The 16,599-nt window shown below is 37.9% G+C and overlaps 1 protein-coding gene across 1 annotated transcript in view; it reads left to right on the forward strand.

Annotated features, from left to right (window-relative positions):
* DSC1 (desmocollin 1) overlaps positions 1-14,955 on the forward strand; it is a 25,967-nt gene extending 11,012 nt beyond the window's left edge. The window contains exons 6-16 of the mRNA XM_009885988.1: positions 287-431; positions 1,640-1,806; positions 3,496-3,630; positions 4,915-5,100; positions 6,561-6,820; positions 7,040-7,182; positions 8,922-9,137; positions 10,122-10,352; positions 12,335-12,456; positions 13,746-13,985; positions 14,758-14,955. Coding sequence (XP_009884290.1) covers positions 287-431; positions 1,640-1,806; positions 3,496-3,630; positions 4,915-5,100; positions 6,561-6,820; positions 7,040-7,182; positions 8,922-9,137; positions 10,122-10,352; positions 12,335-12,456; positions 13,746-13,985; positions 14,758-14,955 — 2,043 coding nt within the window. The remainder of the gene's footprint in view (positions 1-286; positions 432-1,639; positions 1,807-3,495; positions 3,631-4,914; positions 5,101-6,560; positions 6,821-7,039; positions 7,183-8,921; positions 9,138-10,121; positions 10,353-12,334; positions 12,457-13,745; positions 13,986-14,757) is intronic.
* The last annotated feature ends 1,644 nt before the right edge of the window (positions 14,956-16,599 follow it).

Below are 16,599 nucleotides of genomic sequence, written 5' to 3' on the forward strand. Positions count from 1 at the left end.
GCAACGTGGGACAGAATGTGGAGGGGGGGGGGGGGGGGGGCAAAGAAAGCGATTCAAATACTTGTAGTGTGAGGAATGGGAAGGGGAAAGTTTGGAAAGCATTTAAAGGTTTTGTGTTGCTGTCATCATGAGATATCAGTCACTTCTGCGTGGCTAAAGGGCCTGGTCTTGACAAGGCTATGCTTGGTGTGCTGTATGTCATTTTATTTATTGACGCCTCTATTGAACTAAAAGTGCAATAATGTTGCTTAAGCATGAAGCAAATTACTGAATTTATGTCTTACAGATCATTTGCTTTGCAACCACTCCAGATGGTTATTCACCAGAGATACCACTTGTGCACACAATCAGGATAGAGGATGATAATGATAATGCTCCGTATTTTACACAGGAGTTTTTTGAGTTTTCTGTCCCTGAAAATTCCAAACCTGGTAAGAATTGTTTTTAATCAGTGAACACAGTTACCGCTACTCAGCTCACTTATGTACCAGTATGACTTGGTGCAATTCTGCCTTTTAATCAATTTCAGTGGGATTTGCTAAGGAGGATTTCTTTACGGCAAAGGCTGAATTTTTAAAGAGCAGCTCAAGATTTCTTAATGATTAGGAGTTCCAAAATGCCATTTCAATAATAATGAGAAGTATTGTTTAAAAAAGAAATTTTTACAAACTGAGGTGGCTCAGTGTTCCCAAAATGGTGTAAGAACTTCAGAACGTTATTCTTTTCATTTTATCCAAAAATCACCTGTTTGCATAAAATGTTTGGATTGACAGAATGGCAGTTTTTAACAGATTAGTTTCTTAAACAACTAAAATGGTGTAAAGTGCCCTTGATTAAGCTTACAATGTTTGTTCCAGCTGATGAACTTTTCCTGGGAGAGGGCAGGGGGGGAAGAAAGTCTTCCTTCTGTCCATACCTGTAAAAGGCAGGGATTTGCCTGCTACTGACTTTCCGTGTCTATGTAATGGAGGATAAAAGCAGGGAGAAATGTGGACCCCAGAGAAGAAGTAATACAAAAGCCGTGGTTTGCCATTCCTCGCTTGTCTCCTAGGCTAGGGGTATAGAGTGGGGAAGGTCTAATTTGCTTGGCAAAAGAGGAAACAAAGTGTTTTTCCATTCATCCCAAAACACCAGTTGCGTTTCATCCCCTGAGCTGCTCTATTTCTTACTGGGCGAGTTACTGATTTAAAGTGAAGTTCCAAAACCACTCGAGCTATAGGGATGAAGTACAGCAGCGCTTCCCGAGAAGCAGTGCTGAGGTTTGAACCATGTCAGAGAGCACTGAACTTCCCCCTGTGTCCCCCTGGCAGCTCCTCTTCAGCTGTGTTTGGGATGCTTAATTAGAAGTCACTGTCAAAAACACCAACTGAAATCTAAACTTTTAGTATTTCTTTTGATTATTCTGTCTGACAGCTGCAATAATTGCAACTTTGTTTAAGAAGGAAAAAAAAGCCAGAGGATTAAAATAGACAATTCTACACTATTACTGTATTTTTACTACTATTTACTGTGTTTTCAATATTATTTTCATTTAGACCTAAATGACCACATAGCTATTTTCATGTATCTAAAATAGAAATACCTGTTTGATTATTTACGGATTTTTCTGGAACTAAAAATTGCTGTATTGTGTTCACAGGTGTAGTTGTTGGAAGAGTGACCGCAGAGGACAGAGATGAGCCTGATACCCTGCACACTACATTGAAATACCGCATTGTGTCACAAAATCCACCAGTAACCCCAGCATTTTCTTTACATGGTGACACAGGTGTCATTGCTGTATTATTGCCGCAGCTGGACAGAGAGGTGATCTTTCCTGAAGCATCTTTAGCTGTCATCCAGTGCACACAGATAGCTTCTTAACTCTGAATTGCCGGCGTGGGAATCACCAGATAAATCATTTCTCTTAGCCTTTTATTGTTTCCCTGTCTAAGGAGCTGCCAAAGCTTTACAGAGACCTGTAATTAGTCCAAAGAGCTTCTGCATAGATCTACCATGTTCTGGCTAATCTTGGCAGGGGACCTCCCGCTGCTCTCTTACTTGATTTATGGATTGAAAGTCCTATGGATTTTTATTCTTTCTCTGTTTGTGAATCTGATGAGCTGCTGTTTCCTCCTAATCAAGCTCCATTTGAGGTGCTTCTTGCTTCTTTGCAGGGAACATGAACCAACTTTTCTTGAAGTAGTCAGTCATCCTGTACTCAACAGAAATATCTCCAATATCTGAAACCTAAACTTTTGTATAACATTTCTTAAAATTAAAGTACAAACCATTTATTCTTGTCAGCTAGCTTTCAAGTAAATAAGGTATGAGAGTTTTTAGGTTTTATTTTATTTGGGTGGGTTTTTTTTGTATAAAATGTCATGTGAGAGAGATTGGTTAAGCTAGAAAAACTGACAGATATGTATATTTCAAAATAATATTTCTAGCATAAGATAGTCATTCTAGAAAAAAAAACACTGCTATGGCCACATCTTTTTTGAGGATTAAGAGAGTCATATTCTGGCATACTTATGTTGGTTCATGGCTGAAAATCTGCATTAGCAGTGTGTTGCAAAACTGTGCTTGCAGGTACACTGCTCAGCTTTTTTTAGCAAGGGAAAAATGCAGCGACTGTGGGCATCACCTTGACTACTAAGGAAAAAATCACAGTGACTACTGAGGGAAGGAAAGCTTGAAAAATGAATCCATTACCTATCTTTTAAAGATAAACTTATGAAGTGGAATGGAAGATTTCTTTCCTCCACCTGTGAAACCTAATGCTACTTCCAGGCATTCAGAACTGGAGTTACTGTCTTGATTTACAAATTCCCTCGCTTTTTGCCCAGTGTCTGTCCCGTTGTGTGTCCCCTCCCTTCCCCCCTCAGTCCCCCTTCCCTGGTTTGTTCAGGTATTAATAAGGCTAAAAAAAGCCTTCTGCTGTTGTGACTCACGTGAGGGATTTCAGCGGGCTGCTTATCAGTGATCGCTTCGGAACTGACAGCGGCACTGACTCCTTCCAGTGGCAGGCGTCGCCTTGTCATGTATAGCACAAAGGCTGTGATTGCAGCACCGTTTCTGATCATCCTCACTGAAATAAGAGACGTGTACTGAAACACTGTACCAGCTGGAAACCTAAGGGAATTCTCTGCCTTGCCAAAGGGGAGACATAGATAGCAGATCAAAGTGCATTATTTGCATCTTCCAAAACTTCAGGTACTGGAAAATAAAGCTGACATTGTGAGAAGCTTTATTTGATACAGGATATAGCATACACATTACTAAGAGATGCTGAACTTGGTGCTGCTTAAGCACTGAAAAATATTTTACTTGTTTTCCTTTTGTAACTATAGGGAAAAAGCCCCAAAGCTAATTGACTCATTTTGTAGGGGAGCACTGAATTTAGAGCAAAGTTGGAGAATGGGAGTAAAATACGTAGCTCTACTCTTGTGTGTAACTATGTGATTGAAAAGATGAGTATGTCAAATTTCTGTATGCTTTTATTAATCTTTTCAGCTGGTATCCAGTTACACTTTGTTAGTTGAAGTGAGAGATATGGCAGGTCAGCCTTTTGGTTTGTGCACTACAGGAACAGCTGTCATCAGAATCGAAGATACAAATGACAACGCGCCGTCCTTTAAACAGATACAAGTAAGTCTTCATAAATGACATGTCTGTAAAAAAAAACCAAAACAAAACAAAACTATTTTTATCCCCTTTCTAAGTTTGTGATGGGCAGTCCTTCAAATCTGAAGCCTAATGCCCTGAGACAGGGCCTAATGCCAATACAGACTTTTGAGAATGCCCTGGTGGTTGTTGTGCTGTTTGATAATTAAACCTATTGGTATATTAGTTGTTTTGAGTAGTTTTCCTTATGTCCATTGGAAGAAAGCTGACATGACTCGTTCATTCACTTCTGCTGCAATGCATAGTCTTAGAAATCCCATAATTTAACCATTTTCAGGGAGGGGACAGATTCACTCTAAACATTGTCATGACCTCACTGCCATGTGACCAGCTTTTGGCTGCTTCTGTGTTGCAAATTAATGTTGGTGTCAGTGAAGTAGATGCAAGGATTGTCACTGAGATTTTCTATGCTTTTCCAACTTTTTTTTTCCTTCTAAAGAAGTAATATTTAAACCACTTCTTGTCCACCAATAGCTATAACTTTAGCCTTAAGTCTTTGATTATTGCAGCTATCTGAATTATTCAGGACAAGAGAATATGTCTCAATAACCATGTATACAGCTCCAATACCACAGGAGATTTTGTAATACGAAATTTATGGAAAAGAATAGATTATCCATGAGGAATACACATGCCTTATCCTTTCCACTCAGTGCTGTAGAATATCACAGTAATATTAGTTTGGAATCACTCTTATCTGTGCTTTTTGAGCTTGTACAGAATAACACAGCTCTTTAAAAAGATAAAAAAATCAGAAAAATCCTTTCATCCTTTGCCATCCAAGTAGAGACGTATTTTGCCCTTCTTGGCTTTTCTTCAAGTTCTTGTGGTTTGTTTATATATATATTTTTTTTTAATTTACACCAGTGCCTTTTCTAATGCTCAGCTTGGTCCTGTTGTATGCAAATTAGCATCTATAGCTGATGTAACTGAGGGGAACTGTGCTAATTTCCCTTTCCTGGAAGGAGAATTCCAGACTTAATTAACATAATTGTCAGTGATAGTTTGAGTGTACGAAGGACCTGAGATTTCAGCTGTGCTGGCAGGAAAGGTTTACTGCTTCACTCAGGGTATAAGGGAGGAGTGGTAAAGATGCTAATGCATGAAAACAAAATAAATGGTTACAGCAGCTTGGTAAATTACCTCGTGGGTTTCAGTAGTCTTATTTAAATACAGTGTTCTTCAGTCCTGCATCATGGAACAGTATTCTCTGATTTAAATTAATTTTTTTTTTTTGATACTCTTAAGTATGAAACGCGAGTGGAGGAAAACAAAGTGAATGTAGAAATACTGAGAGTCTCTGTTGTTGATCTTGATGAACCTGGTTCCCCTGGCTCAGGAGCAGTGTATGAAATTATAAGAGGAAATGATGATCGGTCCTTTGAAATTACAACAGACAAAAACACAAATGAAGGAGTACTGTGTGTTGTTAAGGTAAGTAGAAATGGAACTGCTAGAGGAAAATTTGTGTGTCTTCAGGCGTTGCTTTTAAAACCAATAATCCAGAATTCATTTTTGTTCAAAGAATATCTGTAACTATCAGGCAAAACCATGCTTTCCTCCTGATCTGAACTCTCTTCTAGAGCAGATTGCATAGTGCACTGCAGATGAGACTTGTGTGTGGTCCATAACTTACAAAACTCATCTTCTAGAATACTCCTTGGTTTTGTGTGCACAGAATTCAAGGAATTCCCTTTGGTTCGTCATTCCAGAAGAGCTTGGTGCTTTTGCCTGGTTCCACAGTTGGAGGTGTTTAGACTTAGGGATATAACTGAGGAATGTTTGGTGGCTGGGTTTTTAACAGAAATGGGAGTGTAGCAAAGGAGGGGATGGATGCGCATCTCCTCTGGTCTTGTTCTCTCTAGGAGTTGATTAAACTTACTAACTCTGCATAAAACTCTTAAGGTTTTATTTTGCAGGGGAGTGACTTCAGGTTTGCTTTTCTGGGGTGTGAGGGAGTCTGCACACACATAAGACTATGTGTTAGTTTAGTTACTTGTTATACCCAGTGCTTTACGGATGTGAGGTAAAGGGACGGCTGTATCTGTACTCCAGCATGTTCCTTTGCCTCTTCCTGCCTCTGTTTCATTGCCTGTTAAAACTGCAATAACAGGTAACTTCAAAGGAGCAGAGAAGATTAATATTAAAATTTGAAGATGTAAATTTGAAGATGTAAATCATAAAGGTAGAAATGCCAGTTAAATTTGAGTTTTTTATTTATTGTGGTTTTTGTTGCTGGTAATCATTAGAGCTTTTTCTAAAGCTATACCCTTGGTATATGAACCCAGTTGAAATTTCTTATATTTAGTGTAATGCTGTGGTAGACTAGAGACTATTATGACTTTAGCACATAAATAGCCCTATTAAAGGCATACGTTGACTTTGGAGAAGGTGTCTGAACAGTAAATGGCAGATACTTACTGATTAACCCCACAAGTTTGGCGTATTTGCAATGTGAAGTCTTACTGGAAAATAAAGGTAGGTGCTAGCAAAAAGCATGATTGACTTGTGCTGGAAAGGAAATGTACGTAACCTAAAATAATGGCCAACTAGATACAGGAGAAAATTCCCCCTCCCCCCCTTAATTCTTATCTCAGTTCTATTAGTAATTGATTATTAGAGTATTCATCAAAAATTTTACAGTGGTGCTGCTTACCTTATTAGGGTTAGTTCCTCAGGTTCTTTTCTTTGACTAATTTATAACTTAACTTTTTTTTTTTTTTAAAATCATGGTCCCTTACTGTGTCTCAAGGTGGATGTTCCGTAAGGATAGCTGACTTCTTTCGTAAATAAATGTGGTACAATTTTATCCATTTAATAATTGGGCAGTGAAAACAATACCAAGTTTTGTATTGACTTGAAGGAAAAAACCCAACACTCCACCTTTGTTACAGGGACTGGACTACGAGAGCGCCAAACAAAGAATCCTTGTGATTGCAGTCAACAACGAAGTACCCTACATGCTGGCACCGCATTCGCAACAACTTTCCCAGAGCACCAGCTCTGTTACAGTGCACGTCCTGGATGTGGATGAGGGGCCGGTGTTTAAACCCTGTCACTTACGCATAGATGTTAAAGAATGCGAGGACATTGGGACGAATATTGGGAGATATGTAGCAGAAGATCCAGAAACTGGAAATAGTGAAGGCATATGGTATGAAACAGCATTATCTACTAGTTTGTTTGGAGTACAGAGTGGGTGGGATATGGGAAGGGGGAAATAGTTGTTGATGTTGTATATATGCGTGTGTGTGTGCGTGCATGTGCACGTGAATGTATATGAATGCACGTATCTATATATGTACGTGATGTACATATGCATGTGTATGCATATTTGAGATCTTTAACTAAACAAACAAATTATTCTTGACAGCTACCGGATAGCACCTGGCCAGTGTAATTGGATCAGCATAGATGAAAAATCAGGTGAAGTCAGAACCATTAAAGTCTTGGACCGAGACGTAGAAGAAATGAGACAAGGTCAATGCAATATCACAGTCCTCGCAATAGACAGAAGTGAGTACTAAATGTTGTCAGTATTCTTTGTGGGTTATAAGAGATGTTTATGTGTAAATTTAGTGTGGGGACAGCTATTCTGGTTCAGACCAGAGGCCCACCTCGTCCATTTTCTTGTCTTTGGGATAGCTCTATCAAATGCTTAGGGAATATTATACAGCAGGGAAAGCATTTAAGAAATAGGGGCAAATTCTCAATGTTTTCAAAAATTATCTGCTCCCTTTTAAAATCCTTTGTTAAGTTTAAATTGAGGGATTTTCCTGTGGATTGTATTGCTTTTATTTCTTGACTATTTTTTTTAAGTGGTAGCACCTGGCAGCTGTGAAGTTGACAACAGAGAAAGTAGAGAGAACTGCTTGAAAAAGTTGTTGACCTCGCAGCTCTTACTGTTTCCTCCTCTGACTTCTTCGTGTCTTACTTTTGGAAACCCTTAATTTAAAAGGACCTCTAAGAATAGCTATATCCATTGCTGTATGTTATTGCACTCTTACTGTCCTTCTCAGACATCAAGGTTCTGTAACAGTGTTCACACTATGTGTTGCTCAGGTGATGAGCTCTTAGAACTTACTCTGATTGTAAAGTTGTACACTCAGATTCCTATTCTAAACCAGGCTTTGGTTCTGATTTAATGTGAGTAATCATCTGTTCTTTCTGATTAATTTGGTATATGCATTTATTGTTGGAAAAGAAACAGTTCTGCCTCAACATCATCTAGCTAAGAAGATTAAATACACCTTTCACTTCCCAAATACAAAATCTAGCAAATGGATTATCAAAGAAAAATGTTAGGTTTATAGGTCACATTGTTAATTCTAAAATATGTATCTTGTATTAAAAAGGAAAAATGGACTGCCTTTGTAAATCCAATGGCAGGATTTAGTTTGAGCCTTTATGAGCCCCAAAGAGGAGACCTTTGGAAGTTGTTTTACAGCTAAAAATTCTAACTCTGTCCAAAGGTTGCATATTAAAATTAAATGTAAATAATATGGATCTAAATTGTTTAGAACTTCTGTTGCATGTAAAGTAAACATGATATATGCCTCTGCAGTCAGCTATCTCTAGAGAAAGTTTTAAAAAATAGACTTGAGGTGATTTCACTGGAATGCATATGAGAGCACTGACCATTCCTGTATTGGAAAATTGTAATTAGGAGGGAGAGCTCATTCACTTCTTGCATGTAGAATTTAGTGGTGTAGTATGTGTCACTGCTGAATCCTGCTACTGCATGGTGACTGAGAGGGAAGAGACCAGAAAGAAGCCCACTGTTTCTGAAAGCGTTCCTGTTCTCAGGGGAAGTGAGGGTAGGGAAAGTGTAATTTATTTTCTCCTTCCAGAAGGAAAAAGGCTGGAGACCTTCACTTCCTGCTTTTGACTCTCAGTTTAGTGTAGCATCCTTTACCCCTGCTTTATGGGCTCTTTCTCTGCTCATCCTCCTGTTAGAACAGTATCTGTCCCCACACAGATACACATGTGCTTAACAAAATACATTGTCTGTGTGTGCAGAACATGGAGCTTTGGGAGCTGTTGATCTGTCCTACAGTCAGCCAAGCAAAGAGAAGCAGCCAAGAGAGCTTTGTGAGAAGCTTCTCTTGCTTTTTGGCTAAATTAACAGCTGCTTTCCCCCTTAATTCTAAACTTGGGTATTACAACTGATGACACTTCATTGTGAAAGTTTGGACTAGAAATACGTATGTGGATGTTTGAAGTAAGTGCTGAAAGTGGTTGTTTTTATCTCATAGATGGCAAAACAGGCACTGGAACGATTCAGGTTGTCATCCAGCCTGGGAACAAGAATTACCCACGAATCACTAAAACTGACTATATAATGTGCAGAGACAGAAAACCGATCTGCCTTACTGCACAGGATGGTGATCAGTCTCCTTACAGCACACCCTTCGTATATCGCATAACTGACCGTAGCTTGGCATCCTCGTGGAAGATAACTCGACACAATGGTATGTTAGGACTTCTTCCTCCTGACTTAGCTGTGGGTTGCCAGAGGAGGCTTTGCTGCCTCGGCCTTGGGTGGACTCTAAGAATTGATTGGCTGGAGGTATGTTGGGAACTGGTGCAGTCAGTGGGGCTAACAAAGTAGCCTTGATGATATCTAGTGGTTCCTCAGTTTCATTTGCTGTACGGGAGATCAAGAGTATGCCAGAAATAAAGGGGAGCAGCTAAAATATTTTTTACCTTAACTATCCTGGGTTTGAAACAGCGTGCAGAAGTTAAGAAGGTTGTTGTGTTGTGTTGGCATCACAAAGGCAAGGAGAGGGATACTATATTCTGCCTCTTAAAGCAAAACCAAGAATCTGTCCCCAGGATCCTTGGGTCAGCAGTCAGCTGCTGTCTGAAATTATGGTGTAAAAAGATTAGGAAGGAGAACAAAAACCAATGTAAAGCATTGTGTCAACACCTCTGGAAAAGGAAGTATACATTCATAATTCGTAAGGAATTTCAGAATGAAACAGCTAATACTCCAAAAAAAATACAACTTTTCTTAAGCTGCTGTTATGACGGAGAACTAGAAAACTGAAACATATAAATTAAGATGTATAAATTAGGTTTATGATTAATTATTCCAATCAAACTACCAGAAGTCCTTTTAATAAATGTCAGTTCAGTTGATGGTCTTTAGTAGTAAGCCCAAATAGTGTCATTTGCTATAAAGAACTGAATCAACTTCACAGTTTCGAATCATATGTTGTCAGAAGGCTGTATAAGGTTTGCTTTTTCAAATCTAATATTTAAAAGGCACTGAAAATACAAATCCTTCCAAGATGTAGTTTTGTGTCAACACATTTAAGCTAGCTTTACATTAACTAATGCAGATCCCGTAGCAGTATAGTTGTAACAGAGGGGAAGATTGTGATTATGGTCGCGTTTGTGACGAGAGTTTCAGGTACTGTTAACACTTGATCTGGTTTTGTCTTTTTTTACAGATAATTCTGTGTATCTTTCACCAAAGGGTGATATTCCATTTGGAATATACGATATTCCTGTAAGTGTGACTGATAATGGAGGAAAGGTGGGAGAGAACTACATAAAAGTTAACTACTGTGACTGCGTTACTCCAACCGATTGCCTTCGCGACCGTGTCTTCGCTGGCCAAAATGTTACTCTTGGCCTATGGGCCATCCTTGCAATGATCTTAGGATCACTATTATTGCTGCGTAAGTACACTTGATTTTAATATGAAGTCCAAACCACTTAATTTTAAAATTAGCTGAGAGAACCTCATTCAAACTTGATTCAAACATTTCTTCTTTTATTTAGGCAGTTGTGTAGCCCTCATCACTGACTTAATGTACCTGTATTGGTATCACAGGCTTCTTGCTCTCATCTTGTCCTGCAGTTACTGTGTGGGGATTCCTGTTAATTCTTTTAAGTACATTTTATGTAAGATGTTCTGCGTGTTTGTGTTAGTAAGGCCAAAATAACTGCATTCAGCACTTGAACTGAAGAAGATGGGATTTGTGGTGCTTATCAGGTCTTGTCGGAGTATAGCAAAGTTTGTGAATTTAGTGCTGGTTTTGGGACGCATATTTCTGCTTGTAGGAATGTTGAAATTAGTTTCCTAGAGCTTTTTGTGGACCTTCTTGAGTTATGGATGAAAACATGGAGTATCTGAGGCATTGGATTTCACAACAAATTTTATGAGAGCCAGCATAGGGTTGAAGGACAGGTTGGATACTTCCAGAATGGACTGAACCGTTGAATACGTGCTGTGTTACTGGAGTTGCCCAAAGACTTACAGATTCTTAGCAAGTTGATAGTGCAGTTTAACCAGTGAGGCAGTGACAGTCGTACATAATAGCAAAGCCAGGTAATTTTTTTACCAGAATCAGATGTGGTCTGACTAATAGCATCTTTAAAAATCACCAGAGGACATGCTACAGTAACAAATACTTCAGAGTTGTTTTTTTTCTTTCTTTTCCATTCTTGCTGGTAATGATTAACCTGTCTTGCCCCTGTTCAGCCTCAGCTGACTGTTCTTACTCAGGTAGATAGAACACTGGGACCTGCGCGTGTTTTAAAGGTTAGATAGACCCATTTTTTTATCTAAACAGGGCAGGTACCCAAATTTGTGATACAGCTTGGAGGCGGAACTTTCAGATGTGGGGGCACTCAGTAGGGGGACTGTGTGAAACATCACCCAGCTTTTTGTCACTACCCCGTGACTGGATTCCTCCCAGATAGACCCGTTATTTTATTGTGGCTAGGTTTTACCCTGTGTATCCTCTACTCGGTGCTGTCATGGATGTCTTCTTCCCATCTGGCAGCATCAGGAGGCGACCCGCAAGAACCACTGATGCAGATCTCGCTGATAGCTGCAGAAGCTAAATGAGCTTGAAAGAGGCTCTTGGCCAATTTCCACTGAAGTTTATATGTTCAGAAATCAGATTGCTCAGTGGGCAGTTAGGTAGAATTTCTCACGGGCTTTTTTATTTTTAAGCTATCAACTTGAAAATAGAAGGAGAGAGTGGTTCTCTGAATGAAATGCTTAGCCCTTTGTTTAGGAGAGGTATTACTTGCTCATGATTCTTTTATACAAAGTCATTTCTGGCTGAGTCTCCATGACAACACAAAGTATTATTATAGGAGGAATAAGCTGAATAAATGGAATTGAATAAGATTGTTCTGTAACATAATGCTTGAAGTCCTCCAGGGTTCTGGTGACCTTTTCTGTGAAGCAGAAGTTACTGGTATTGGGACCTTTAGCTTGCATATTAGTTCCTTATGACATAATTTGAAATCTGCATATTCATACATGAAAAATGTCTTATGTACAACCTTGTTGTAGTCATAAGACATGATTTTTCACCTGGAATTGGTCTTCTTATTACTGTGAAATTTTGCAGTCACAGGGTTTTCATAAGGGATGCTTGCATTTCTTTTGGGGAAACCAAAGTGCGTTTTAGAAGAATGAAATAGTTCAACAGTGTAGTGAAAACTGCATATACTGTTTGAAGAAATGTATATATGTACAGTTTTGAGTATGGGCATTTTTGGAAATAAATATTTTTTTTTTAAACCATACTTGTTGTTTAGATATTTAAAAAGGCTAATGCAACAAGATTCATTATCAAACTGAAGTAGATACCATTATGAGCTAAAGTTCATAGTATCTCCCTCACTTACTTTCTTTTCCTAGTAATCCTGATCACAATTTGTGGCTGCTGTGGCTCTGGGGTAATGCACAGGCACGTGACTGATGATTGTGCCAATCACAACTTAATAATTTCAAATACAGAAGCTCCAGGAGAAGAAGTGATGGTAAGTTTTCTGTTTACTTCAATGTAGAAAGATGTAATTAAGGTATCCATAGCATTTCAGTCTGAGAATAGGACCACCTGCAAGTGGGTGATTTAGTAAAGGAAATAAGGAATAAACGCAGGGATCGTTAGATGTGCTTTGCTATTTAAGAAGAATTTGAAAATTCTTACTTTAGGCAGAGTTGGTAGTACCATCCATATTTAAACATATCCTGTGGTTGTTAGCCTGGCTGCTTATAATTCTTCCAGACTTTAACTTTTTGATTGGAATTATCAGGTGAACATTTTAATCACTTCAGTCACTTTCAACAATGAGATTAGATAGAAACTTGCTATTTTGCCTATGATGAATGTGTGTTTATGGCAAAACATTATTGCTTTTCCTTGGAAAAGGATTTTTAAATTTAGTGGATAGTCATTGTAGACCACAGGTGCAATTTCTGCCCTCCCCCTGAAAAATGACCCCAAATACAGTTGATTTTCGAGTCAGTGGAAAAAATATAATTGAACAGTCTGTGTTCATGAAATATGTTCTTGCTTTTGGCATCTAAACTTTTTAAAGATTCAGTCTACCATGAACATAGTCCAGTCCAGGACTGTGTTCGTACACAAGGACTTGGCTCTTCAGACTCTTCCCATTCTCCTCTGTCCCTCACCCCCTGACCATGCCCTCCTCAACAAAAGGCGATTACTTTAGAAACCATGGAGTTTAGTTCACCTTGAAAACCAAGAAATCCTAATGGTGACAAGTGGCAAATTTCTCATTGCCTATGAAGCATAATGTAGTGCCATTATAAACTGATAATGTATTTTTTTAATTTGTGATCCCATACTAGTGTTTCCATATTTCACTTAGAATACAGACTCAATGTGTGCAGAAACAGAATGAAACTTTTGCATATGACTGTGTATCTGTCTTAATGGATTACAGGTTGTTGACTTTGAAAACCAATCGTTATTTTACATGACAATTTAAGAAACTAGCATATGGATTAGAGTACAGCTTTCATTGGGATAAAGATCCAGTTTTTGGATCTCATATTGTATTTAAATGCAGATTCCTACCCCCCCCCCCCCCTCTGATCATAGTATTCTTTCCACAGACGACTAATTGATCTTTATATACTAAGCACTAAGGGTAGTTTTTAGTTCAAAATATCACAGTGGAAAGCTGGAGACTTCAGTTTTCAATATTGACAGTTCCTGGTTGCTGTTTCATCTTTTGAATTAAAAAAAAATAAAAGAGAAAAAAAAAAGTACAGCTGTCCCCACTACTGCATCTTTTTTTAGGATCACAATATCATTCCTCTACAAAGCACATGTGATCAAGGAGGATACGGAATAAAAACAGGAGATCAACAAACATTTGAAATGGTAAAAGGAAGAGGGCATACCTTGGAATCAGTCAAGGGCGGTGGACATCAGACTCTGGGATCGGTGAAAGAAGGAGGAGGAGGACAGCCTGTGATGGATACATGTAGATACTCCTACTCCGAATGGCATAATTTCACACATCCTCGTTTAGGTGAAGTAAGTATTCTGAAACTGGGTTCTTTTTGAGTGTAGGTTATGATCAATATATGCAGGCTTTTAAAGGAAAACATGTAGTTGTGCTAGAAAGGTGGCTTTCTGGTTTTGGTTTTGTTTTGTTTTTCCTCTCCTTTGCTTCCCTGCCGCCCCTTTGGAATATTGCCCTTTCAAAAAGTCATTCTTTACATATTTTAGACGTAAGTGTAAATGACTTTCTTTTCTTGGCTTAAACTGTAGGCAGTGTGCTATTTTTCATTTAGAATATTTCCTCATTTAGAATAATTGCTCGAGCTTTTATGAGTTTCTCTGACAATGTCTGTTTGCTTTTATTCTAACTGCTTGCTTTGTACTAATTTAAACCTGGCACTTACCTTAGCAGTGGTGCAGGAATGAAGCGTACGGCAGTAGAAGTGTAGTTACTCCATGCTTTGGAGATCAAAACTTCTCGCCACTTGCCTAACTAGTTCTGTGTAAATCAGTCTCTTAATTTTGAGTGGATTTTAGTTGCTTGACAGGTTATTTAAACAGGTTCTTCCTCTTTTGTTGTTACATACATGATTAGTATAAATGATTTCTTTATTAAATACTTATATTTTGTAGTCTTAATGATATAGACCAATCATGTGCATTTTTTGTATGTAGGAATCCATTAGAGGACACACTCTGATTAAAAATTAATCAATGAAAGGTAAATCAAAAGAAATTATTTTTATGCAATACGTTTAGGATAACAATTTAAGAAAGTAATAAGGTGTGTTCTTTTCCTATGCAGAAGGTGCACCTATGCAGACAGGATGAAGAACAGAAGCATTCTGAAGATTATCTCCTTTCATATAACTATGAAGGAAAAGGATCCTTGGCTGGCTCTGTAGGCTGCTGCAGTGATCAGCATGAAGAAGAGGCACTTGACTTCTTAGATCAGCTGGAACCCAAGTTTAGGACATTAGCAGAAACATGCGTAAAAAGATAAATGTGCCTTTCGCAGTGCTGAAAAAACCTGTAAATAAGCGGCTGTCATACTTTTGTGATATTAGGAGAGGTTTAGTAAAATTAATATAGACTGGTGAGAGTATAAGCAACTCTTACTTTAAATTTACAACAATTTTTTTATGTCTGCTAGACATACTCCATCAAAACTAAGGGATTAAAAGTATTTTTTCTTTAGACTATGCTAATATAGTAATGATAGTTTCTACGTAGATTACATTTCCTGTTCTTTGTGATTACTTAAAATGCAAAACTTGGTGTTGTCCTTTTAATTAATATTCAGCTTCAAAATTTTATTGTATTTGGCTTTGGAGAAGGAAAGCTTTTTAACTCACTGTTTCTTTGTTTTCTTTTAATTCTGTAGAAATAAAACAAAAAACATCACTGGTGGATATCAAATAGCTTTTTAATTTTTAACTTATACAAACTGAGATACGAAACACTTTTTCCTTTTTCACGTGAAAAATACTGATTAATAAATTAGAAAACTTTATATTTTGATTGAAAATTAAATATATATATTGTATATATGTAAAATAATATTCAAAAAATATATTTTTCTCCTAATGGGTTACCACCCATCAAACTTGCTATCCCAAGGGATTTATGGCATCACCACATAGGGTATCAGCATTGTATGCGAGTATATATTTTTCTTTTAAGGAAATAAAAGATTAAAAAAAAATCAGGAAAATAGGGGTAACTATCGTACTTCAAAGGAATGCAAGACAAATCTCATGTTTACTTGACATAAGTTTGTACCTCAGTTGCTTGTGAGTTGTAACGTAGGATCATTGCAGAAATGATGAACATTGCCAAAAGTTTTGTCCAGTGTACCTACCACTATCTTTTTTACGTGCCTTGTCATGGACATCATTAAACTGTTTCTTTCTGTAAGTAGAACTTGACAGAAGATACAGCTCAAATGGATTTGTCATATACTGCATTAATAATGTGTTTTAAATATAGCTTTATTTGAAATGCAAAATTACACTGGGATAAACTGTCTGTTTTGAGTGTATTATGTGGTGGTTGTACAGGTAGGCTTTTACACGGATCTCTGGCAGAAATCATCTGAATCCCATTTGTTATTCTACTTGATTAAGCATACATATACACTATATATATATACTAAAGTCTGAAATACCTTTGGCAGATGACAGTAGTGAGACCTGAATGCTGCCATAAGCTATTTCTGGAATTCACCCTCTGCTTCCTAGGTTTTCTATGTTTTTAATATTCGCACTCCTGGTTAAGTAATCTGTCCTCTGCACTCCAGGAGTTCTCTTGTGCCTTAAAAGAACGTCTTCCTGCCCATGACAAAGGGAAACTTGTACAATTACTTATTTCTGTTGCTATAATTCTGCTTTTAGGGTTTGCTCTGTAAACATATGCCTTAGGGATATATTTTTTAAAATTTACTATAGCTAATGATCTGTAAAAAGGGTTATTAGTAACAACGAAGAGTCACGCTGCAGAGTGCAAGAGTTGCTGAGCTGCTGCTGACTTCCAGTGGTTGCAGTTCATTCCACACAGATTATGGTCAGTGAAAACCCGTAACGGTATAAAAACTTATCAAAGTTATAAAATAGTACTTTAAAACCTTCTGCTTCACACTGTAAATGGG

The sequence above is a fragment of the Charadrius vociferus genome, unplaced genomic scaffold (assembly GCF_000708025.1).
Source record: "Charadrius vociferus isolate BGI_N301 unplaced genomic scaffold, ASM70802v2 scaffold75, whole genome shotgun sequence".
Lineage (NCBI taxonomy): Eukaryota > Metazoa > Chordata > Aves > Charadriiformes > Charadriidae > Charadrius > Charadrius vociferus.